The 26,322-nt window shown below is 40.5% G+C and overlaps 1 protein-coding gene across 1 annotated transcript; it reads left to right on the top strand.

Moving 5' to 3' along the window:
• Positions 1-11,627: 11,627 nt before the first annotated feature.
• Positions 11,628-25,919, top strand: atp5po (ATP synthase peripheral stalk subunit OSCP). The gene is given in 8 exon segments (XM_078409712.1): positions 11,628-11,741; positions 11,744-12,034; positions 16,401-16,451; positions 17,271-17,381; positions 19,165-19,294; positions 22,278-22,390; positions 23,555-23,641; positions 25,689-25,919. Coding segments are annotated over 8 exon segments (1,011 nt in total). The 3' UTR covers positions 25,803-25,919.
• Positions 25,920-26,322: the final 403 nt, after the last annotated feature.

Here is a 26,322-nt window from a genome sequence, read left to right as displayed (position 1 = left end):
CAGATGATATATTATGTTATGTTTATACCAAAAGATAAATGATCGTAGTTAAAGTAATACAATTTTAATCTTAACCTTAATTTTTATAAGAATTGTGAAATCCTACCTTCAACCTTATTTTGCCAATTATTGATTCAAAGAAAGACAATTTCAAATGGTACAGGTTAATACTGTCCCCTGGTGGCTAACGTACCAAATGAGTGCTGCTACATCAATAAAACGAGTCTATTTTATGTACATCATAAAATCAATAAAATGAATCTCCGCTATTTCTACATTTCCTGCATGTTTGTTTAATTTGGGGGGGGGACTGGGTGTAACTGGCACACTGGGCATTACATTGCTAATGCCTAATTGCCCTTGTGAAGGTGGGTGGTGAGCCATCTTCATGAAGCTTTGCAGTGCCTCTGGTGAAAGTTCACTCAGAGTGCTGCTGAGTGGGGAGTTCCAGGATTTAGACACAACAACAGTGAAGGACTGGCAACCTATTCCCAAATCTCGATGGTGTGCAATTTGGAGAACTTGCAACTGGTGGAGTCCCTACATGACGGTACATATTGCAGGAAAGAACTGCAGATGCTAGTTTAAATGGAAGGTAGACACAAAATGCTGGAGTAACTCAGCGGGACAGGCAGCATCTCTGGAGAGAAGGAATGGGTGACGTTTCGGGTTGAGACCCCCACTGTGCAGTCACTGTGCAACTGGAACGGAGGGATTGAATGCTTTATGGCGCTTGATTGGATTGTCAATCAAGCAGTCTTCTCTGACCTAGAGGATGCCAAGCTTCTTGAGAATTTTTACCCACTGCCCTCTCCAGGGAGTGGATGAGAAACTGGGATAACATAGAACTAGTGTGAACGGGTGATCAATGGCAAGCAGGCCGGCCGAAGGGCCTCTTACATGCTATATCTCTAAACTAAATAAACCAAGATGGATCATCTATTCAACACACATGGCTGAATATGGCTGCAAATATTCATTGCACTAGAAGCAACAATTCTCTTTCAACTAAGAATAGGAAGGCAGATTATTATCTGAATGGTGTCAAGTTAGGAAAAGGAGACGTACAACGAGATCTGGGTGTCCTAGTGCATCAGTTACTGAAAGGAAGCATGCAGGTACAGCAGGCAGTGAAGAAAGCCAATGGAATGTTGGTCTTCATAACAAGAGGAGTTGAGTATAGGAGCAAAGAGGTCCTTCTGCAGTTGTACAGGGCCCTAGTGAGACCGCACTTGGAGTACTGTGTGCAGTTTTGGTCTCCAAATTTGAGGAAGGATATTCTTGCTATTGAGGGCATGCAGCGTAGGTTTACTAGGTTAATTCCCGGAATGGCGGGATTGTCGTATGTTGAAAGACTGGAGTGGCTAGGCTTGTATACACTGGAATTTAGAAGGATGAGAGGGGATCTTATCGAAACATAAGATTATTAAGGGATTGGACACGTTAGAGGCAGGAAACATGTTCCCAATGTTGGGGGAGTCCAGAACCAGGGACCACAGTTTAAGAATAAGGGATTCACTCCTTGCCAACATGCCATTAGCTTTCTTCACTGCCTGTTGCACTTGCATGCTTACTTTCAGTGACTGATGTACAAGGACACCCAGGTCTCGTTGTATTTTCCCCTTTTCCTAACCTGACACCGTTCAGATAATAATCTGCCTTCCCGTTCTTGCCACCAAAGTGGATAACCTCACATTTATCCACATTTACTGCATCTGCTGCCATGCATCTGCCCACTCACCCAACCAGTCCAAATCATCCTGCATCCTCATAACATCCTCTTCACAATTCACACTGCCATCCAGCTTTGTGTCATCTGCAAATTTGCTAATGTTACTTTGAATTCTTTCATCTAAATCATGAATGTATATTGTAAATAGCTGCGGCCCCAGTGTCGAGCCTTGCTGCGCCTCCACAGCCATCTGTGGCAATTAATTCCTTGGATTTATGGATCTACAGGAAGCGCTTCCTCAAAAGGGCAGCCAGCATCATCAGGCACCCACACCACCCTAGCCACACTCTCATTTCACTCCTGCCATCAGGAATAAGTTATCGGAGTCTGAAAAATGTGACCTCCAAGTTCAGTTATCGAAACATATAAGATTATTAAGGAGTTGGACACTTTAGAGGCAGGAAACACGTTCCCAATGTTGGGGGAGTCCAGAACCAGGGGCCACAGTTTAAGAATAAGGAGTAGGCCATTTAGAACGGAGATGAGGAAAAACTTTTTCAGTCAGAGAGTTGCGAATCTGTGGAATTCTCTGCCTCAGAAGGCAGTGGAGGCCCGTTCTCTGAATGCATTCAAGAGAGAGCTAGATAGAGCTCTTAATGATAGCGGAGTCAGGGGGTATGGGGAGAAGGCAGGAACGGGGTACTGATTGAGAATGATCAGCCATGATCATATTGAATGGTGGTGCTGGCTCTAAGGCCGAATGGCCTACTCCTGCACCTATTGTCTATTGTCTAACTCATAGAAACGTAGAAAATAGGTGCAGGAGGAGGTTATTCGGCCCTTCGAGCCAGATCATGTGATCATGATCATGTGATTCATTGTGATCATGGCTGATCATCCACAATCAGTAACCTGTGCCTGCCTTCTCCTCATATCCCTTGATTCCACTAGCCTCTAGAGCTCTATCTAACTCCATGTTCCATAAATAAATCCACCAGCTCCACTATATCTTCCAATCATCCATCCCCCCCCCTCCCCTGCTTTGTTCATTGAATTCTGAATGCTGCCCATTCCCAATTATCACTATCAATGGCAAAGGAAAAACACTGCATGCCTCAGTGAAAATTTTCCACCCTTTTCTACCCGTTACACCAAGTACCTTGAAATGTTTTTGTGTTAAAGTAGGTTGTTATCTGTGGTATTCTTGGTATTCATGGCTCATATCCAAACAGGATTTAAAATTGTAAAATATTTTAAAAACATCCAAAGGCTTTTTCAACTGTCCAATCATGATTTGATAAACACGCGGAGGGATTGAATCAAATACATAAACACTCGCTGGAATTTAGAAGATAAGATTTTGAAGCTTGAGAAGGGGTAAATAGGCCAAATGGTAAGAGTTTGGAACTAAGAGGCTTAGACTCAGAAAAAGTACCAGCCATTTCAGAAAATGCAAAAACAGTTGACTCAGGAATTTATGAATCTTTGGATTTCCTTTCCCTTGAATTGTGGAAAAGGCACAGCCCAGTAGAAGGCCTTTCAGCCCATGCAGTCCATGATAACGCATATTACAGTAAATCCCATCAGTTCCATTTCCCAGTTTTTTTCCTGCAGCCCTGCACATGATTCTCCCCAGATGTCAATCCAATTCCCTTTGAAAGCCTTAATCCTGCTTCCACTGTTCCTGACAGGTGGTGAGTTCCAGATCATAAATATCCTCTGTATAAAAAAATAGATCCTTGAGAGTGATGTGTAGGAAGGAAATGCAGATGCTGGTTTAAACCGAAGATAGACACAAAATGCTGGAGTAACTCAGCGTGACAGGCAGCATCTCTGGAGAGAAGGAATAGGTGACGTTTCGGGTCGAGACCCTTCTTCAGACTCCTATGAGAATAATGACCTCTAGATGACTGCTTGAGTCTTGTGCAACTGGTGCAGTAACACACTGGTCTGGTGAATTAATGCAAGCCTAAAGGCTGGTGTGGGAAATGAAGGGTTGCTTTTCATGGGATGGTGACAGAGCACTGGGACAAATAACTGCTCAGATGGGATAGGCTCCACCTGAATGGGAATAGGATTCATGTTCATGCAGAAAGGGTCATTAGGGAGGCCTAGAGTGTTTAAATTAGCAAGAAGGCAGGGATCTAGAAGATTCATAAACAGCCTAAATTTAAAAAAAGGAAAAGGGAACATTGAAAAGAATAAAGGCCTTTCACAGCAAGGAAACAAGTAGAATTAAGACAGAATGTTACAAGTATTGTGAAATGCAAAAATAAGATAGAATCCTGAAGAGTTAAATTGTCTTTACAATTTAGTGGATGCAATCATGCCTTGCTGAGAAACGGGTGAAGTAGGGTTTGCCGAAGGATGGCAATAAAAGTCAGGACTGGGAATTGAACATTGCAAGCTCTGACGTATTGAGGAAGGATAGAGAAGGAAAGTAAAAATGGGCTAACTAAGAATAACATAATGGCAGTTGATAAAAGAGACATAGCTATAAAGCCAAAGATAGAAAGAAATTTAAATGGAGCTAACATATACCAAAAGATCAATCAATACCGAGTGCAACCTACAGGTCATAAGTGATAGGAGCAGAATTAGGCCATTTAGCCCATTAGGTCTACTCCGCCATTCATTCATGACTGTTCTATCTCTCCCTCCTAACCCCATTCTTCTTCCTTCTCCCCATACCCCTAACACCAACACTAATCAAGAATCTATCGCTGCTTTAAAAATATCCATTGACTTGGCCTCCACAGCCTTCTGTGGAAAATAATTCCACAGATTCACCACCCTCTGACTAAAGAAATTCCTTCTCATCTCTTTCCTAAAGGCATGTCCTTTAATTCTGAGGCTATGTCCTCTTGTCCTAGGCTCTCCCGCTAGTGGAAACATCCTCTCCACGTCCACTCTATCCAAGCCTTTCACTATTCAGTACGTTTCAATGAGGTCCCCGCCCTCATTCTTCTAAACTCCAGCGAGTACAGGCCCAGTGCAATAGTGAAAGGGAGAAGAGAAAACTGATGCCAAATTAGGGACACAAGTAAAAACATGGAGCAATTGTGGAAGATTTCAACCATACCAATATTAATTAGACCAAAAAGGTAGGAAGTAAAGGAGATGATGGAGAGGAGCCCCTTCAAAATAGAAAGGAGCCTTTTTACACAATGTAGAAAAAAAAATGCCTAACAATAGAGAATTTGTTATTGAATCTATTAAAGGGAAATGAAACAGAACAGATTAGAGAAGTAAAATTAAGAGCACATTTAGGTATCAGTAGAGAGCATCAGCATGATGATTTGGGGGAATGGAAAAAAACAGGAATTTTCAATGGGCAAAAAATATTGGCAAAAGAAAGCATAATAATATGAAATATCATTGGTATTCAGATTGCAGGAACACCTCATGGATGAATAAAGACACAAGGGAACAATTGAGGCTAGGAAAGAGACATAATTTAAATACACAGACAACAAAGAACCAAAAGATAAAATACAAAGCAATTCAGAGAGAAGTACCAAAATAATAAGGCAGCAAAAGGGAACTACGTATTTAAATTATAAAGGCTCATTAAACCGTAAAATATTTTATAAACACATCAATAAGATATATTGGAATGGGAAAAGTGAAGCGATGACAATCGCTATAGAGAGCAACAGGGAGATGGCACAAGTATTACATTTACAAATATCACTGCCATGTGCTTCGGCAGGCCTGGCTCACCGCCGCAAGCAGAAGATGAGACGGTTCAATTAAAAGTCCGAGGAAGGATCACGAGCTGAAACGTCACCCATTCCTTCTCTCCAGAGATGCTGCCTGTCCCGCTGAGTTACTCCAGCATTTTGTGTCTAACGTTTTGTAACCTCGGCGTCAGTAATGTGGTGAGTCTTTGTGCACTGCCTATGAGAGGTCTGCTGTATGATTTTACCGGGCTGTATGCAAAACAAAGCATTTCACTGTACCTAGGTACATGTGACAATAAAGTATCATTGAATAATGTTGCTTTGGTATTTACCAGGGAGATAGAAAGGATGGACATCGACAATGAGTTGAGTAATTAGATTATATCCAATTTATTTTAAATGGACTGAAGTAAACAAACCAAAGAGGATAATAATCCCAGTCCAGATGGATTGCACCCAAGCATTTTAAAGAAATACTAGACCAAGTGGACCCATTGGGCCCAAACCTCTCCTGCATTGGTGCAGCACCCTGTCCACCCCCCCCCCCCCCTCTCCTCAATCCCCCCCTCCCCTCTCCCCTCTCCCTTCTCCCCCACTCCCCCCTTCCCCCCTTTTAAACTTAAAAATGTGAATAACTTAAAAAATATAACACCGATTTCAATCAAACTACTTGCATTATCACTAAAGTGACAATGGTGAGTAAGGTGGGCCTAAAATTGTCGCGCTATCTTGTACCGTTTTGGCTGAAGTTCAGTCACAAACAAGATAACAAATGAGAGTTTTAGTATATAGATAAGGAATAAATAGCAAAGCATTACAGAATCATACAGTACAGAAATGGGCCCTCTCATCCTACCTCATCCTTGCCTGCCACAATCCCTTTTAAAATTAATCCCATTTGTCTGCATTAGGCCCTTAGTCCTCTACGCCTTCTTCCCTATCCAACTACTTGTCCAAACACCTCTGCTTCTACCACATTCTCTAGCGGCGCATCCCAGATAACCACCATGCTCTATGTGGAGAAACTTACTGCTTAATTCTCATTTCAATTTTTTCCCCCTTTCCTTAAATCCATACCCATTAGTTCTCAACTCAATGTGTAGGAAGGAACTGCAGATGCTGGTTTACATTGAAGATAAGACACAAATTGCTGGAGTAACTCTGGATCTCGACCCGAAACGTCACCCATTCCTTCTATCCAGAGATGCTGCCTGTCCCGCTGAGTTACTCCAGCATTTTCTGTCTGGCTTCAGTTCTAAATTTACATGGCCTGTGTAAAAGATTATTTATCCTATCTATATCCCTCATGATTTTATAGACCTCTACAGGGTCACTCTCAATTGCCTCACATTCCAGTGAAAATAAACCCAGCCTAACCAATCTCTCCTTATCACCACAGCTATCCGGTCCAGACAACAACCTGGCAAATCTCTTCTGCACTCTGTGGCAATCACGGCCTTCCTGTAATGCAGCGACACATCCATTATTGTAATGCGAGAGGACTGGTGGATAGCTACTTGCAATTTAATAAGAGGATAGAACGTGTCCAAGAAGTTATAGAGTAATTAACAACACGATACGAGAAATATTTGAATCCCTATTAAAGGAAGAATCAAAGAAAACCCCAGTATAATAATGAACAGTAAATAATAGATTTCAAAAGGGAAAGTCTGACTTAACCAATCTTTTAGACACAAAATGCCGGAGTAACTCAGTGGGATAAGGCAGCATCTCTGGAGAGTAGGAATAGGTGCCGTTTCAGACTGAAGAAGGGACTCAACCCGAAACGTCACCCATTCCTTCTCTCCAGAGATGCTGCCTGTCCCGCTGAGTTACTCTGGCATTTTATGTCTATCTTCGGTGTAAACCAGCATCTGCAGTTCCTTCCTACACATACTTAACCAATCTTTTGTAGGTTTTGCAGCAACAGCAGGGATAATAAACTATTGTAATGTAGTGGATATAATTTATCCAAATTTTCAAAAGACCTTTGATAAGATACTCCTTAATGGACTAATCAATCTCAGAGAATGCAGAGCGAAAGGACAACTGGCAGAATGCAATCTAGTAATAACACAAAAAAACAAACAGTGGGAGTAAGTGGGTAGTTATTCAAAGTGGAACATACCAACATACAAATTAGGAGCCTGAGTGGGCCAATAACAGCTGAACAAGCCAGCTCAATAGGATCATAAAGAAGCTGAGTGGTGGGGCTCCACAAGAGCACTGTGATCATAATTTACTGCAGATCACAATTTACATTCATGATATAGATTATAAAATTAAGAGAACAATTTCTAAATTTCCAAATACCATTTACTTGGGGTGGGGAGATCGCATTAATATGAGGACTCTAACAAATTACAATAAAATATTAACAAATTGGCAAACTCAACGAATGATTGGCAAATGAGGTTCAGCTCAGATAAATAAGGTAGTACATTTTGATGGAAAGAACAAGAAAGTCAACTGTGATCTAGAATGTGCAGAACTAGATGGGGTAGATGTACAACGGGATCTAGGAGTACAAATAAGCCCATCACTAAAAATTACATAACATCTTCAATTCCTCTATTTTTAATTATACCACATACATCGTGGTCTTAAAAAAAGCTAACCAAAATATAAGCTTTATTGGAGTCAAAGAGTGATACAGCGTGGAAACAGGCCCTTCAGCCCAACTTGCCCATACTGGCCAACATATCCCAGCTCCACTAGTCCCACCTGCCTGCATTTGGTCCATATCCCTCCAAACCTGTCCTAGCCATGTACCTGTCTAACTGTTTCTTAAACGTTGAGATAGTCCCAGCCTCAACTACCTCCTCTGCCAACTTGTTCCATATACCCACCACCCATTGTGTGAAAAAGTTACCCCTCAGATTCCTTTTAAATCTTTTCCCCTTCACCTTAAACCTATGTCCTCTGGTCCTTGATTCACCTACTCTGGGCAAAAGATTCTGTGCATCTAGAGAGGTTATTTCTAGAGATTTTGACTACATTTGAAGTACCGAGAACATGTTTGGACACCATAGTATTAAAAAGTAGAGCCAAAGAAAATAATGCAGAGTAAATTAACAATTATGCTGTTCGGAATAATTGGGTACATATATAAAAGAAAAGAATGAACAGACTGGATCTCCGTCGTCTTGGAAAAAGACCCAATCAAAATCTTTAAAATTCTGAAATATTTTAAGAATTAATATACAGGGAATGTTTCCACTTATTCCAATCGAGAATTCAGAAGAAAGTTATTTACCGAAGAGTGATGTGAATGTGGAGCTTGAGATTGATTGAAATGAATAGAATAGATGCAATTAAGAGGAAGGTGACAAGCAAATAAAAGAAAATGAAAGGTTGCACTTTGAATTTTCACACGATGAAAGGCGGCAGAAGGGTATTTGTATGTGAACACGATTTCCATTACGTCTGCACAATCTTTCGAACTGTGCTATCATCTATATTGTGTCTCAATCTTTCCAACAAAATCCACCACTTCATTATATATCATTTCATCTGTAACCTGTAGTTCCCATTGTGCCAGCTTTATCTGTGCAAATCATTGCTATCCTTTTCCACTACAATCCCAACTGTTATGACCCTCAAATATGAATGAAATCTGCAAACCCACATTTAAGCTATTAATATCTAACTAAAACAAATGGAGATAATAAGGCAGCAGTGGGCAGGGAAAAAAACTACTGCAGGTGACTTTTTAAAGACATTTAGGCAGATATATGGATAGGAAGGGATTAGATGACTGTGCCAAATGCAGACAACTGGGACTCGCCTAGTATGCCAACTCGGTCAGCATGGGCAAGATGGGCTGAATGATGTTTCAATGCAGTACAGCTCTATATGACTTGTTATCTGCAAGCAAATGAATGGTTAAAACCAGGTACTGTCCCATCCAACTCGATAGCAGTAAACAAATATGCAGAAGGGTTGTATGATCAGCCGAGCCAAAGACAACTGACACCTTGAGAAGGATAAAGGGAGATGAGTTTGATAACAGCCATTTTTTCACAATCCCAATGATCATAATCAGACTGGAAGGATTCAAGAATGGATTTTGGAAATAACCTTGGAGACGAGATGGACTTTGGAATTGGCTTGGGATATCAATGGGAAGATGGCTAAAAGAGGGAACGATATTGGAATACAGAAACATTTTAAAAGGACAGGTCCATTTAGCAACAAGGGCCACTATATGAGATCAGAGCTGACATACGATCTTTTCCCGATATCCCTTAACACTTTGGTTAATGGAAGTAATCAGCTCAGATTTGCACTGCTTGTAGAAAATGTTCTAAATTTGTGCTATCCTTTGCAAATAGTAGCAATTCTTATTTTAACTCATGAAAAGCCTGGCTCTTGTTTTTAGACTTAAATTATGCACCCGTTCAAAACACAGCAACCCGTGAAAAATAGTTTTCTATTTTAATAACTTAAAGCAAAACCAACTGCATAAACTTCTAACTTTCATGAAGCAGAACCTTGTTTGATCTATTTATTTAACATTATTTAACCTTTAGAATTCACATTTCACAGTCAAAGCTACAGAACATCTCCACAGAGACCAATATATCCTTCCTAAGATTACATTAAGCTAGGGAGTAGTCCTGATCTTCCAGCCTACTTTCATTGTGGATGCTGGACATTACGCTAAAATGTTGCAAAAATATATTCGACACTCAGGTATTTTTCTCTTTGCACTCCCTATTGTAGTTGCGTTTGGTTTGATTGTACATATGTACTGTCCGCCTCATTCAATTGGACACCACACAAAAAGGTTTCACTGTACATCAGTGCACACGACAAAAACAAACCAATACCTTTCCCAGCCATGTGTCTTTCTCCATCCAACTATTCCACCAGATACCTACACTCATCTAATTCTTACCACTTAATCATACGTATTTTCCATGTACTTCCACGTCATTTCTCAACGATCAGCAGCTATGCTTTTGATGCTGAGGGCCAAGTTCTAGAATCTGCTCTAAAACGTCTCTGTCGTTCCTTTTCCTCCATAAAGACATGCAAACATACAAATTAAGAGAAGTAAGCCACTTGGCCTTCAAAATGGTTCCAGCATTCATGATATCATGGCTGATTTGACCCTCCACACTCCTGCCTTACCCTGAAAACCGTCCACCTCCTTGCTTGAAGAATCATTCCACCTCTGTCTTACAAATATTCAATGACACCTCTTTCACCATATTTGAGGAAAAGAGTTCCAAAGACTCAACCATTTGATAGAATAAAAATTGGTATTTGGTCTTTAATGGGTTTTATAAAAGACAAATTTTAAAATCTACCACATCTCTCATATTTCCTACCATGGCTGTGTCAAATTTTGTCTGATGTAAAATATTTTAAGAACACGACTACAGAACCACAAACCATTAAGCCCAGTAAGACACACACTGGAATGAAATTCCCCCGTAAAGTCTATTCATTTGGACAACATGGCAATAATATCAAAGTTCAATCGGGACCTAAATATCTTTGCACATAGTAGTTACTAAAGGTTAATGTGCACATACAGCACAAAACTAAAAAGCCAAATGTTACATTACTCTTAATTGCAAAAGGATTTGAGTACATGAGTGGGATGTCTTTACACAATAAGGGACAATGAAAAATGTTACACATTTATAAAATCACACATGGAATATTTTGTGTACAGGCTTGGTCTCCTTACACAAAGAAGGATTTACTAGATATGACGAGAGTGTGGTATTGGTTCAATACACATGTTGCTGGAATGGTGGGTCTGCCCACGAGGAGAGCAAATAGGCTGGGCCTCTTGAGTTCAGAAGAACGAGAAGTGACCTCATTTGAAATGAAAAATGCTTTCAGAGCTCAATAGGTTAGAGCCCAAACGGTTTCCCCTTCACTGTAGAGTGCAGAAATAAAGATCATCTTAAGTCCTTTAGAATTGAATATAGCTAAACCATTTTTCCTGTTACTTTCATGTACTAAACATTAAACATCAGCCATTGCTTTGAGGTACAAGATCAGCCATGATCTTGATGACCTGCAAAGTCGGGTTAAAGATCTGAACAGCCATGGCTTATTCTGTTTTTTTTTTAATGTTCACACAACTAACGACCAACAATCTACAAAAAAAAATGTATTCCTCCGCTTTTAATGTGTCACGAACTCATTATTATGTTGACACTGGTCTACTTGTGAAACACTCAACGGGTCAGGCAGCATCTGTGAAGAGAGAAACAGGGTTAAAATTCCAGCAGGATGACTTTCCATTAGAGATGGCCACTGCTGACCTGATGCAATTTCCAGCATTTTGTGTTCTTATGTCAGATTCCTATCAAGTGCAGCTTTCTAGTTTTGCAATAACTGTTCTGACGGTTTAATCAAACAAATAGGTTTAATCACAGCGAGGAAGAGAAGACAGGCCAAAAAACATTGTGTCCAGAAACTTGCCCAGAAGAGGCTCAGGCTTGAGGAAACGCCTGGCCAAGCCTCACCCCGCTGCATTCTGGGTGCTGTAGTCCCGGGATCACGCTTCCCGCGCTCTAACTCCCCACCCGCCCGCCTACAGCTCCCAGAATCCACCGGTACAACTGTGCATCCTCAGAAGCCTTCCCCCCGGCCTTGGGTTGACCTACATCAGGCGAAGAAGATGGCGGCGGTGCCGGCCAGGTTGGGCCTGAAGGTGAAGGAAGAAAGAGTGTTTAATTCAATTGATCTTAACGTTTTAAGTAAATAACCTTGATTGTTAAAACATCTACAGGCTTTGTTGTGTAGATTTAATATATTTGCGTTAAATAATGCTCATTTTATCCCACTGATGGCTTGGCTGTCATCTTGTCTGGTTGTGTGGCATTTGTAATGTTGGTTACTTAGGTTTGATTGTTACCTGGTTCGGATTTTTTTTTAAGTGTATGCCTTAAAAGTTGTAAATCTGTGGAATTCTCTGCCTCAGAAGGCAGTGGAGGCCAATTCTCTGAATGCATTCAAGAGAGAGCTAGATAGAGCTCTTAAGGATAGAGGAGTCAGGGGGTATGAGGAGAAGGCAGGAACGGGGTACTGATTGAGAATGATCAGCCATGATCACATTGAATGGCGGTGCTGGCTCGAATGGCCTCCTCCTGCACCTATTGTCTACTGTCTTATATCAAAACTGATACCTCACCTAGATCCCTGTCTACAAAAGCGAATCCCACCTGACATTTAAGAATTTAGAAGTCCAAGGACCTGCAGATGTTGGGATTTTGAGTTTACTTTTTGTTGCATAGATTATTTACTTCGTCATCATTTAATTATGGGCTCGATTTTAGTACAATAGTATTTTTTAAACTTTACTTCAATTGATTCCTATGATGAAGGGGTTATCTTCATGAAAGGTTGATGTCAAGAAAGGTTAAACAGGTTGGGCCTGTCTTCATTGGGGTAGAGAATATAGACAATAGACAAAAGGTGCAGGAGTAGGCCATTCAGCCCTTCGAGCCAGCACCACCATTCAATGTGATCATGGCTGATCATTCACAATTAGTACCCCGTTCCTGCCTTCTCCCCATATCCCTTGACTCCACTATCTTTAAGAGCTCTATCTAAGCTCTATCTTGAAAACATCCAGAGAATCAGCTTCCACTGCCTTCTGAGGCAGAGAATTCCACAGATTCACAACTCTCTGGATGAAAACGTTTTTCCTCATCTCTGTCCTAAATGGCCTACCTCTTATTCTTAAACTGTGACCCGTGGTTCTGGGCTCCCCCAACATCGGGAACATGTTTACTGCCTCTCACGTATCCAGTCCCTTAATAATCTTACAGTGCCCTCCATAATGTTTGGGACAAAGACCTATCATATATTTATTTGCCACTGTACTCCACAATTTGAGATTTGTAATAGAAAAAATACACTTGGTTAAAGTGCACTTTGTAAGATTTTATTAATGGCCATTTTTATACATTTTGGTTTCACCATGTAGAAATTACAGCAGTGTTTATACATAGTCCCCCATTTCAGGACAACATAATGTTTGGGACACAGTAATGTCATGTAAATGAAAGCAGTCATGTTTAGTATTTTGTTGCATATCCTTTGCATGCAATACCTGCTTGAAGTCTGCGATTCAGGGACATCACCAGTTGCTGGGTGTCTTCGCCGGTGATGCTCTGCCAGGCCTGTATTGCAGCCATCATTTGCTTATGCTTGTTTTGGGGGCTAGTCCCCTTCAGTTTTCTCTTCAGCCTATAAAAGGCATGCTCAATTGGGTTCAGACCAGGTGATTGACTTGGCCACTCAAGAATTGACCATTTTTAGTTTTGTAAAACTCCTTTGTTGCTTTAGCAGTATATTTGGGATCATTGTCTTGCTGTAAAATGAATCACCAGCCAATGAGTTTTGAGGCATTTGTTTGAATTTGAGCAGATAGGATGTGTCTATACACTTCAGAATTTATTATGCTACTACCATCAGCAGTTGTATCATCAATGAAGATAAGTGAGCCAGTACCTTCAGCAGCCATAGATGCCCAGGCCATAACACTCCCACAACCGTGTTTCACAGATGAGGTGGTATGCTTTGGATCTTGGGCAGTTCCTTCTCTCCTCCATACTTTGCTCTTGCCATCACTTGATCTAAGTTAATCTTTGTCTCATCTGTCCACAAGACCTTTTTTCCAGAACTGTGGTTGCTCTTTTAAGTACTTCTTGGCAAATTGTAACCTGGCCATCTAATTTTTGCATCTTGTAGTACAGCCTCTGAATTTCTGTTCATGAAGTCTTCGGCGGACAGTGGTAATTGACAAATCCACACCTGACTCCTGGAGAGTGTTTCTGATTTGTCGGACAGGTGTTTGGGGATTTTTCTTTATTATAGAGAGAATTCTTCTGTCATCACCTGTGGAAGTCTTCCTTGGCCTGCCAGTCCCTTGGTGATTAATAAGCTCACCAGTGCTCTCTTTCTTCTTAATGATGTTCCAAACAGTTGATTTTGGTCAGCCTGAGGTTTGGCTGATGTCTCTAACAGTTTCATTCTTGTTTCTCTGTTTCATACTGGCTTCTTTGACTTTCATTGGCACAACTTTGATCCTCATGTTGATTAAACAGCAATAAAAGTTTCCAAAGGTGATGGAAAGACTGGGTGCTGAGAGCTCTCTTATACCTGCATTAAGGAGGCAATTAAACTCACCTGAGCAATTACAAACACCTGTGAAGCCATGTGTCCCAAACAAGATGGTGCCCTGAAATGGGGGGGACTATGAAAACACACTGCTGTAATCTCTACATGGTGAAACCAAAATGTTTAAAAATGGCCTTTATTAAAATCTGACAATGTGCACTTTAAACACGTGATTTTTTTTCTATTACAAATCTCAAATTGTGGAGTACAGAGGCAAATAAATAAATGATGGGTCTTTGTCCTAAACATTATGGAGGCAGTCTGAAGAAGGGTCTCGACCCGAAACGTAGATCAGTCTGAAGAAGGGTCTCGACCCGAAACGTCACCCATTCCTTCTCTCCCGAGATGCTGCCTGACCTGCTGAGTTACTCCAGCACTTTGTGAATAAATGGAGGGCACTGTATATGTCTCTATAAGATCCCCTCTCATCCCTCTAAATTAGAGTGAATACAAGCCCACTCCCTCCATTCTTTCAACAATGAGAGTCCCGCCATCCCGGGAATTAACTTCGTGAACCTACTCTGCACTCCCTCAGTAGCAAGAATGTGCTTCCTCAAATTTGGAGACCAAAACTGCACACAATACTCCAGGTGTGGTCTCACCAGGGCCCTATTCTATAGCATCTGCGGAATAATTCACGTGAGAAGTGATTGACTATCAGACTTTAGCTACTTTATTTGCAGGCTGCTCTCTTTCGTCGGACGAGTATTGCGTGCTTATTGCGAATAAGGTAGCTACAGTTTTGATAGTCACTCACATCTCTTGTGAATTATATGGACAACTTATTCAGGTAAGTACCTGTCCAGGTGCCTCTTAAATTTTGTTATTGTTCCTGTCTCCATCATCTCCTCTGGAATTGTTTTGCAGATATCAACTACTCTTTTTGTGAAAACGTTACCCCTCAGATCCCTTATAACTCCATCTCACCTTAAACCAATACCTCTGGTTTTACACATCCCAACCCTGAGAAAAGGTCTGTCCATCCACGTTAAAAAATGCCCCTTATAATTTTATATACGTCCAGCATGTCTCTCGGCCCCCTTCACTCCAGAAAATGAAGAACACAGACTATCCCAATCTTTCCTTTGGGTAAAAGGTACATTCTGTATTCAATCTTCCAGTGCTAACTCCGATCCAAGCCCACTAATCCAAGAAACAGCCTTGAGAATGTTTTCTGCTCAATCACATCTTTCCTGCAGTGTGGCGACCAGAACTACACACAATATTCCAAGTGCAGCCCAACCAACATACAAGTGTAACGTGATGTCCAAACTCTTGTACTCAGTGCCCTATCTGAGGAAGGCAAGTCATGCCATATGCCGCCTTCACCATTATCTACTTATGTCTTCCGTTTCAGGGAACTTTGTAGTTGTACTGCAAAGTCTTTATTTTAAATAACACTCCTAGGATTCTGCCATTCACTTTGTATGTCCTGCCCTGGTTTAACTTTCCAAAATCGCTTGCTTCACACCTGTCCGAGTTAAATAACATCTGCCATTCCTTTGCCCATATTAGATCTCCCAATCATTAATTGTAAAAAATGGGCAGATGGCAGGAGACGTTTTAATTTCTGTTTTATACACTTTCTTTGCTGGAAGATTGAATCCTGAATGTCTCATATCTCCACTTGGCCTCCTTTGATCCAAGGAAAACAGATCCAGTCTAACCTATTTCTCCTTTTAAAGTGCGTCCTCCAATCTAGGTAGCATCCTTGTGAATCTTTTCTGCATCTTCTCTAACTGAATCACGTGATGTATTCTAATCATGTACTAAGCCTACGTGTCGCACATTTGTATGCAATTCATTTTGTTTCAGTCTTTGATATGTGTCTACATAGTGCAAATCAGCGAATGTGTACAAAAACGGACTTATATTTCTCTTAAAACCTTCAGGTCCGTTGCTTCAGCACCTCGATGGTCAACCCAGCTAGCAGACTGATTATGGTATGAAACATTTCAAAGCTTTTAAAGTTGGGTAAAGTAACATTAAATAAGTTTTATAAGAGCTAAGTTATGCATAATTACATTGGTCTGATAGTATTGTTTTTCTTCCATAAGATTCATTCCTAATTATTCTCTTTTAGATAACTGATAAATTTCAGTTTTATCCTATCCACATAGCAGATAACAGTAAGAAATTAGTTAAAAGCAGGAATTGTTTTCTTTGAAGATGGACACAAAAAGCTGGAGTAACTCAGCAGGGCATGCAGCATCTCTGGAGAGAAGGAATGGGTGACGTTTCGGGTCGAGACCCTTCTTCAAACCCAATTTTATTTTATTTTTTTGTAGACTCATTTTACTGTTACTGATACAGCCTTGGTCTACAGTGCAGATGCCATGGTTTTCTTCCTACCATGATCACTGATATCCAGTCTCATCTTTATGTGAAGGAAGTGAAGGCGTTCTCGACCCGAAACGTCACCCATTCCTTCTCTCCCAAGAGGCTGCCTGACCTGCTGAGTTACTCCAGCATTTTGTGTCTACCTTCATCTTTATGTGACTTCAGACCCAGAGTATTGTGGTTCATTCTTAATTGTCTGCCAAAATAGCCTTACAAGTGTTCAGTTCAGAGACAATTAAGGATGATTTAAGGATCTATGAATGAAAAATAAATAAATAATTTCTTCCATTCCAAATATCACACCAGTCAACAATTGATTGTGAATGTTGCGTAAGAGTTCAGCTCTTAATTCTTTGCTGTACTTAACTGTGGGTTTGAGTTGAGTCTTCCCGTGTAATTTACAGCTGTTTCTTTGCCCGCAGCCACCTATTCAAGTCTATGGGGTTGAAGGAAGATATGCTACAGCTTTATTCTCTGCTGCCAGCAAGCAGAAGAAACTGGACCAGGCGGAGCAGGAACTACAGAAGATTAATGCAAGTTGAATATTTGCTATAACATTTATGTTCAATAAAATAAAATGTATTTAAAGTTTACTTGCCTGTAATTTTAACACTTTAAAAATGCAAGAGAATTAATTTAAAAAAACACAGTTATATGCTTCTCCCCAATGTGAAAAACTGATGTTAAACATGGGCGGCACGGTAGCGCAGCGGTAGAGTTGCTGCTTTACAGCGAATGCAGCGCCGGAGACTCAGGTTCGATCCTGACTACGGGTGCTGCACTGTAAGGAGTTTGTACGTTCTCCCCGTGACCTGCGTGGGTTTTCTCCGAGATCTTCGGTTTCCTCCCACACTCCAAAGACGTGCAGGTATGTAGGTTAATTGGCTGGGTAAATGTAAAAATTGTCCCTAGTGGGTGTAGGATAGTGTTAATGTACGGGGATCACTGGGCGGCACGGACTTGGAGGGCCGAAAAGGCCTGTTTCCGGATGTATATATATATATGATATTACTCGGGTGTTTCTGTCACCTGTAATTATATTGGATCACAAAGGGCTGAGATTGTCTCCCACTTGCTCAATGGCTAAGATTGCAGGTGAAGAGCAATGGAGGGATAAAAGGAAATTAAGTTTCTTAGTATAAGAAGATAACTGCAGATGCTGGTACAAATCGAAGGTATTTATTCACAAAATGCTGGAGTAACTCAGCAGGTCAGGCAGCATCTCGGGAGAGAAGGAATGGGTGACGTTTCGGGTCGAGACCCTTCTTCAGACTAAGTTTCTTAGTGCTGCCTTTAAAGAAAAGTATATTTAATTAATATGTAATATTGTAAAAACATCTTGTCTTCGGAACCAAACGATTTCCATCCAATGTTAATTAATCAAATTATTAGTCAATGTACACTAACCCCAACAAAATAAGATGCAGTTTAATGGAGACCACAAGAGACTGCTGATGCTGGAATCATGATCAAAACACAAAGTGCTAGAGGAACTCTGAGTCAGACACCATCTGTGGAGAGAATGGACAGACAGCATTTTGGCTTGAGACCCTTGTTTAGACTGCTTGGAATGGGGGGGGGGGGCAGAAAGCTGGAAAAGTGATGGGGTGGGGGGCAGCACAAAACCTGGCAAGTGATAGGTGGACACAAAATGCTGGAGTAACTCAGCGGGACAGGCAGGCAGCATCTCTGAAGAGAAGGAATGGGTGTCATTTCAGGTCGAGACCCGTGTATTTGGTTTGTTTTTTATAAGTTGCGCGGTGAATATGAAAGTACTACTTTCAAAATGGTATTATGTGTGAAAGTAGACACAAAATGCTGGCATAACAAGCAGCATCTCTGCAGAGAAGGAATGGGTGACCTTTCGGGTCTGACTGAAGAAGGGTCTCAACCCGAAACGTCACCCATTCCTTCGCTCCAGAGATGCTGGCTGTCGCGCTGAGTTACTGCAGCATTTTGTGTCTACCTTCGATTTAAACCAGCATCTGCAGTTCTTTCCTGCACATTATTTATGTGTGAATTAGAACTTAAATTACCAAAATATGAAAGTAAAAAAATAGAAGCAGGAGTGGGCTACTTGGCCTATCGAGCCTGACCAACATTAAACATGATCATGGCTGATGGTCCATAGCTTTGGCCTGGACAGTAAGCGAATGACGAATTTGCCCTTTTTTATAGTTTGGCTATCTGAAAACACTACTTAGTACTCTGACACTTGAAAGTATGTATTGGCTATGTGCTGATGGCTATTTCACATGTTACTTCAAAAAGAATATTTTATTTCCAATAAATGTTATCTCCTTGATTCCCTTCCAGTCCTTCATGAAAGATCCCAAGCTCTCTGGAATGCTCATCAATCCCCACATTAAACGCAACGTCAAGCAAAAAGCCATCATTGATATCTTGACAAAACAGAAAGTCTCCCCCATTATGATCAACTTTATCAGTAAGTGCTTTATGGTTACCTCACAATAATCCAATTTCTTTTTGCAATGTTTACCGAACATGCGCACCATTGCAGGAACAGAATACGTGAAGAACATAAATCTTTAATTAGGAGCTTTGTAATCATGTTAATATTTTATTGATTAATTTAAATGTGAAAAAACGACAGCGCAACATTCAGAATTGACTGTAGTTATGCATATTCGGTAGTCTTTGTGGAAAAACAATATTTGTACTTCGGCAAGTAAATACTTTTATTCAAAACTTGTGTCCATCTTCGGTATAAACCAGCATCTGCAGCTCCTTCTTACACAAATACGTTTATTCGCTGGGCAAAAACAAACAGTAGTTATATACCTCACCTGAATACAAACTTTCATCTTGACAAAATCAGGTGCCTAAAGTGATATAGTCAAAACGTCCCTGTGTCTATATTCCAACGGTCTGTATTTGCCAACATATTAAAACCTTTGTCAAAGGCAAAGAAAAAAACTGGAATACAAGTCCAGGTATCTTAATATTTGTCTTGCATACAGCCTCAGAGCTTTTTTCCCCATAATCTCACATATAATTGGTACACATGACAAAAAACAGACCTTTGATATAAGCAGTTATGCCCCAGCCATCTAAAGGATCAACAGTATAGGAATTTATAGACAATAGGTGCAGGAGTAGGCCATTCGCCCCTTCGAGCCCGCACCGCTATTCATCGTGATCATGCACAATCAGTACCCCGTTCCTCCCCTCTCCCCATATCCCCTGACTCCGCTATCATTAAGAGCTCTATCTAACTCTCTTGAAAGCATCCAGAGAATTGGCCTCCACTGCCTTCTGAGGCAGAGAATTCCACAGCTTCACAACTCTTTGAGTAAAAAAGTTCTTCCTCATCTCCGTTCTAAATGGCCTACCCCTTATTCTTAAACTGTGGCCCCTGGTTCAGGACTCCCCCAACATCGGGAACATGTTTCAATAAGATCCCCTCTCATCCTTCTAAATTCCAGAGTATACAAGCCCAGTCGCTCCAGTCTTTCAACGTACGACAGTCCTGCCATTCCGGGAATTAACCTTGTGAACCTAGCTGCACTCCTTCAATAGCAAGAATGTCCTTCCTCATGTTTGGAGACCAAAACTGCACACAATAGTCCAGGTGTGGTCTCACTAGGGCCCTGTACAGCTGCAGAAGGACCTCTTTGCTCCTATACTCAACTCCCCTTGTTATGAAGGCCAACATTCCATTGGCTTTCTTCACTGCCTGCTGTACTTGCATGCTTCCTTTCAGTGACTGATGCACTAGGACACCCAGATCTTGTTGTACTTCCCCTTTTCCTAACTTGACACCATTCAGATAATAATCTGCCTTCCTGTTCTTACCACCAAAGTGGATAACCTCACATTTATCCACATTAAACTGCATCTGCCATGCATCCCCCCACTCACACAACCTGTCCAAGTCACCCTGCAACCTCATAGCATCTTCCTCATAGTTCACACTGCCACCCAGCTTTGTGTCATCTGCAAATTTGCTAATGTTACTTTTAATCCCTTCATCCAAGTCATTAATGTATATTGTCAATAGCTGCGGTCCCAGCATCGAGCCTTGCGGTACCCCACTAGTCACTGCCTGCCATTCTGAAAGGGACCCATTTATACCCACTCTTTGCTTTCTGTCTGCCAACCAATTTTCTATCCATGTCAGTACCCTACCCCCAATACAATTTGAAATGTAAAATGGGTAATTCAGTGATTTATAGCTGCACTTGTCCTGAATCAATCCAAAACTAACTTATAGTATCTTGCATGACCACAAAACCTACAATTTTCCTCTGCCTCAAATATTTATCCACTTTTCCTTTGGAAGACACAACAACTCTAATGGTTTTCTTTCATTTTATTTCCACTGATTTATGCCCGCCTTGTTTTTGGCACCAAGAAAACAAAACTAAACCATTCTTTGTATTTGACTGATTAAAAACGGAATAAATTAAAATTTGATAAAGGTACGATGTGAATACATAGTGGTCGTCTTACAATAACTCCTAAATAAGACTAAACCTTAGATTCTTCGCCGGAGTACAATGTTTCCATACAAAATCACTGATCCTCCTCAAATATAATTAAATTATATTTTAAGATTGCGGTGCTGCTATCAGGCACATGCGTTATTAGAGGAATTTGAGATTGTTTTTAGTTCGAGGACCCATGACTCATTTGGCAATGAACCTCAGCCATTGATTTCAGACGAAGAGAGAAAATTTTTAAAAAATATAAACATTCAAAGAGAATTTTATTGAATATTTCTCATTGAACTTTGTTTTTAAAAAAAATGTTTTTCTCGTGACATTTTTCATTTTGTTTCAAATATAACAACTGGCCAGGTTTCCCCAATAAAGTAAAACACAATGTGCTGGAGTAGATCAGCCGGTCAAGCAGCATCCATGGAAGAAATGGATAGGCGACATTTCAGACTGAAGTGTCGCCTGTCTGTTTCCCACCACGGATGCCATCTGACCGGCTGAGTTATTTCAGCACTTCGATTAGTTTAGAGATACAGGTCCTTCGGCCGACCAAGTCCGCACCGACCAGCGATCCCCACACATTAACACAACCCTATACACACTAGGGACAATTTACACTTATACCAAGACAATTAACCTACAAACCTGTAAGTCTTTGGAGTGTGGGAGGAAACCGAAGATCGTGGAGAAAACCCATGCGGTCACAGGGAGAACGTACAAACTCCGTATAAACAGCACCCGTAGTCAGGATCAAACCCGGATCTCCGGCGCTGCAATTGCTGTAAGGCAGCAACTCTACCGCTGCGTCACTGAGCCACCCAACACTGTGTTTTAGTCAAGAATGCTTTATTGTCATATGTCCCAGATAGAACAATGAAATTCTTACTCAGGATTACGACATCTGTAGTTTCTTGTGTTTCCTTTAATACCGATTGTGATAAAGATAGAAATCTTACTTATTGTCTTCAGATGTATTAGCTGAGAATGGACGGTTGTTCCAAACCCCTGACGTTGTTGTGGCTTTCAGCAAGATCATGAGTGCTCATCGTGGGGAAGTTCTCTGCTCAGTCACCACTGCTCAGGTAACATGAATTCTTTGATGTACAGTTGTGTTACAATAATGTATGGTTAAATGTCAAGAACATTCAGGTTTACTGAATAGTTCTGTTCATTTGTATTGGCCATACAAGCATGTGAATAATAAAATCCATTTTGTAGTTGAGAATCCTCAGTTAATAATGTGAAGGGACCAGACCTAAAATGGGACGTCAACAAGAGCAATCAGGGAACATTGATAAATCCAGATGGAGTGATTTAGAAAGCGGTAATCTTAGAACTTGGTCTCTGGTTTATTGAGGGTTGAGATGAAAGAGAAAGAGCAGAATGGTGAAGCCTTCTTCCATTCTGCCTTGTTCTGGTGCATTGATGCTTGACGGCTCAACTTAACTAATGTCGGATGAACAAACACAAAAAGCTGCAGTAACTCTGGGTCAGGGAGCATCCTTGGAGAAAGAAGGGTCGAGATCCTTCTTCAGTAGGATGAATATGTCATTATAAGATAGGCACAAAAAGCTGGAGTCACTAAGGCAGTATTTCTGGAGAGAAAGAATGGTGATGTTTTGGGTCGAGACCCTTCTTCAGACTGATCTTATTATAGATTGTTATTGGAGAGGGGAATATTTGGCACAGAGTAGAAGTAAATTAAAGCTTTGAAGGCCATAGAGTCATGAGGGTTTTATTGTCACATGTCCCAGATAGAACAAAGAAATTCTTACTTGCAGCAGCGCAGCAGAATATGTAGGAATGTAGCCTCGGTGAAGTGAGGCCATTAGTACGACATTACATTCAGTGGGAAGGACAAGTATTATTTAAAGTAAAGGAGAAAGGCCTGGTTAAAAGTAAAAAATGAAAATGCAAGTTTAAATTATTAGCCATACTGTAAGTGGAACAAAACACAGATTTACTAAGATAGCCTGAGCAGGAGTTTGAAACCTCATGAAACTGAAAGTGGGATGACGTGAAGGGTGAAAAAACACCTGCACCATTACAATTAAACGTTTCATGAAATGAAATTGCTCATTAGGAGAGAAACATACTTTCATTCTATTGTATGAGTGCAAAGAATAGATCAATGAACCTAATGTTGACGAATTGCATAATTAGTAATTTAACCAAATAATATGTTGCAACTTTGACAAATGACCCTTGCTTGAAATTTGACATGGACATTTTCTTCATTTTTCTAGCCTCTGGATGAAGCAAGTCTCACAGATCTAAAGGCTACTCTTAATGGGTTCCTAAAGAAAACTGAGACCCTGAAATTGGAGACCAAGGTAAGGCATTTCGAGAAGACCAAAGGAAGATCTATTAAGGTTGAAAGATTTTGATCGTGGGAACATGGGAATAATTCCATGTAATTTGGAACCACAGTGGAAGGTTATAAACATAGGGGAATTTACAGCAGGAAATATAAAATATATTTTTCCGCAATGATTAAAAAGAGCATAAATTAACACGTAATGAAGAAAAGGATGGGTTGTGCTGACTGGTTTGTGCAATGTGTGGTGGAGAGAGTCTCTTGCAAACATGAATTGGCATAACGTAGAAGAATGTCTTTTTATCCAACAAGCCTATGCTAGCTCCAAAGAGCAATTCAGTTAGTCACAAAATGCTGGAGTAACTCAGCAGGTCAGGCAGCATCTCAGGAGAGAAGGAATGGGTGACGTTTCGAGTCAAGACCCGTCTTCAGTCTGAAGAAGGGTCTCGACCCGAAACGTCACCCATTCCTTCTCTCCTGAGATGCTGCCTGACCTGTTGAGTTACTCCAGCATTTTGTGAAATAAATACCTTCGATTTGTACCAGCATCTGCAGTTATTTTCTTACAATTCAGTTAGTCACGTACACAACCCCAGCCTGACCCTCCTCTTATCTCTGTAGCTTCTTTCACCTTTAGTTATGCATCTACTACTTCTTGAAAATGAAAGGTGTATGAATGAATTGGACCAATATCCTTATTCTGGACTATTTATTGGGTATGGGAGTACAGGATTAGAAGCTGGGAGATGTATAAATGGCCACTTGTGGGAAGTTATAAATGCGGCACAACATTTCTGCAAATAGTTTCCACTGTACAATTTCGAATAGGAAAATGTAATCGTTACGCAGCAAACATTTGAGATCATTATACAAAGATTTGTAGGAAGAGGGCACAGGCAAAATTTAAGACTTTTATTTGTAATTGCAGTGGTGGTTAATTTACCAGTCTAATAATCCAGATGTCTAGATTAATAAGCCAGTTCAGATGTCACCAGGGCATTTGCTCCATTTAAATGCAGTCATAATTTGCATTTAATAAAATAGTCATCAGTACTCATGACCGTAGAACTTTCAAATTGTAACTACTCATCTGGTTCAATGCCTTTCAATGGAGGAAGTTTGCCATCCATTCTGGAATCTGAACTATGTGTTCTCAATTAAAATGTATCCTGTGAAACCCTGTGAAACGGTCGAAGAAGTCACTCAGTTCAATTGTAATAAAAGTGGTAATAAACCTGGGCCTCATCAATGAAGCCATTTAAAAAAAAATTAAAGCTGTTAACGGACACAATTTATTATATTTCATTCCAGATATTTTAATTGTAAAACATCTGTTTATCTATTATATTGTCTTTCATCCTTTAAAGATCCCACTTTAACTTAGCGATCTAAGCAGGAGTAGGACATCAAAGACAGCTTCACTGATCTTTTACCTCACAGATGCTACCCGATCTGCCGAGTGTTTCCAGTCACTTCCCTGCACTAATCCTACCTTCTTTAGTCCTTTAATTTTTACCGAGTTGTTAGCATTTATATTTTCAATTTTTTTTCAGTTTTCCAAGTTCAAATTTGATCACTTTTATTCTTTGCAAAAAGGATTTTAAAAATAGAGAGCATGGAAGGTTTGCTTAAAAAGTTAATTAGAGAAATTAAAAAGGAGCAAATCTCAAGATTTGCACGTTTTCAATTAGTCGCAGTTATCTTTTGAACGGTTGACTTGTTGAAGTACATTTCCACATGTTCTTACACATGTTCCCATGCCCATTCCTACACACTAGGACAATTTACAATTTACCTATACACCTGTATGTCTTTGGAGTGTGGGAAGAAACCGGAGCACCCGGAGAAAACCCACGCAGTCACAGGGTGAACTTACAAGCTCCGTACAGACAGCACCTGCAGTCAGGACCGAACTCACGTCTCTGGCGCTGTAAGGCAGCAACTCTACTGCTGCGCCATTGATGAAATACTTTGCATTTAATTCATTTGGTGTCAAGAACTGTGACTCAAATTGCAGGATGGCATTTGTTTTTAAAAAATAACGTTACTTTTTTTCATTCTAGACTGACCCTTCAATACTGGGTGGAATGATTGTCAGTATCGGTGACAAATACGCTGACATGTCTACAAAAACTAAAATTCAGAAACTCAGCAAACTAATAAATGAAGTTATATAGCAGTGCTATGTGATCTGGGTAATCGCCTATCAGATGTTTCATGTAAATCTGTTTCACTGTATTTGCAGTGAACATCTTCCAATGTTCAAATGAAGTAATAAAAATAATTCTCGGAAACTGTTTGCTGCAATCATTTAATAAAAACAATGGCAAATGTTTTGTAGTAAACAATTAACATTTTGTCAATTATGTGACCTGAACCTAATTGTTCAGAAATTGATGAAGTGATTCATTTCAAGGCAGGTACCCAGAGGTGGATTTTTTTCCTCAGTCATCCTATTGTTCTATTTTTTGAACTATACATTGTTGTAATGCGAAATGTAAACCTACACTGTTACAGGGAGAACGTGCAAACTCCACACAGCAACCGAGGTCAGGATCGAACCTGAGTCTCTAGCGTTGAGCAGTCCTGTTTGGTGTTATTTGAGAAGAGATGAACCCTTTAATAAAGGACGGGTTGGGGCAGATAGACTGTTGGAGCCTGTAGTCCGGGTTGGGGCAGATAGACTGTTGGAGCCTG

The sequence above is a fragment of the Rhinoraja longicauda genome, chromosome 12 (genome assembly GCF_053455715.1).
Source record: "Rhinoraja longicauda isolate Sanriku21f chromosome 12, sRhiLon1.1, whole genome shotgun sequence".
Classification (NCBI taxonomy): Eukaryota; Metazoa; Chordata; class Chondrichthyes; order Rajiformes; family Arhynchobatidae; genus Rhinoraja; species Rhinoraja longicauda.
This window is presented reverse-complemented; position numbering and strand designations above follow the sequence as displayed.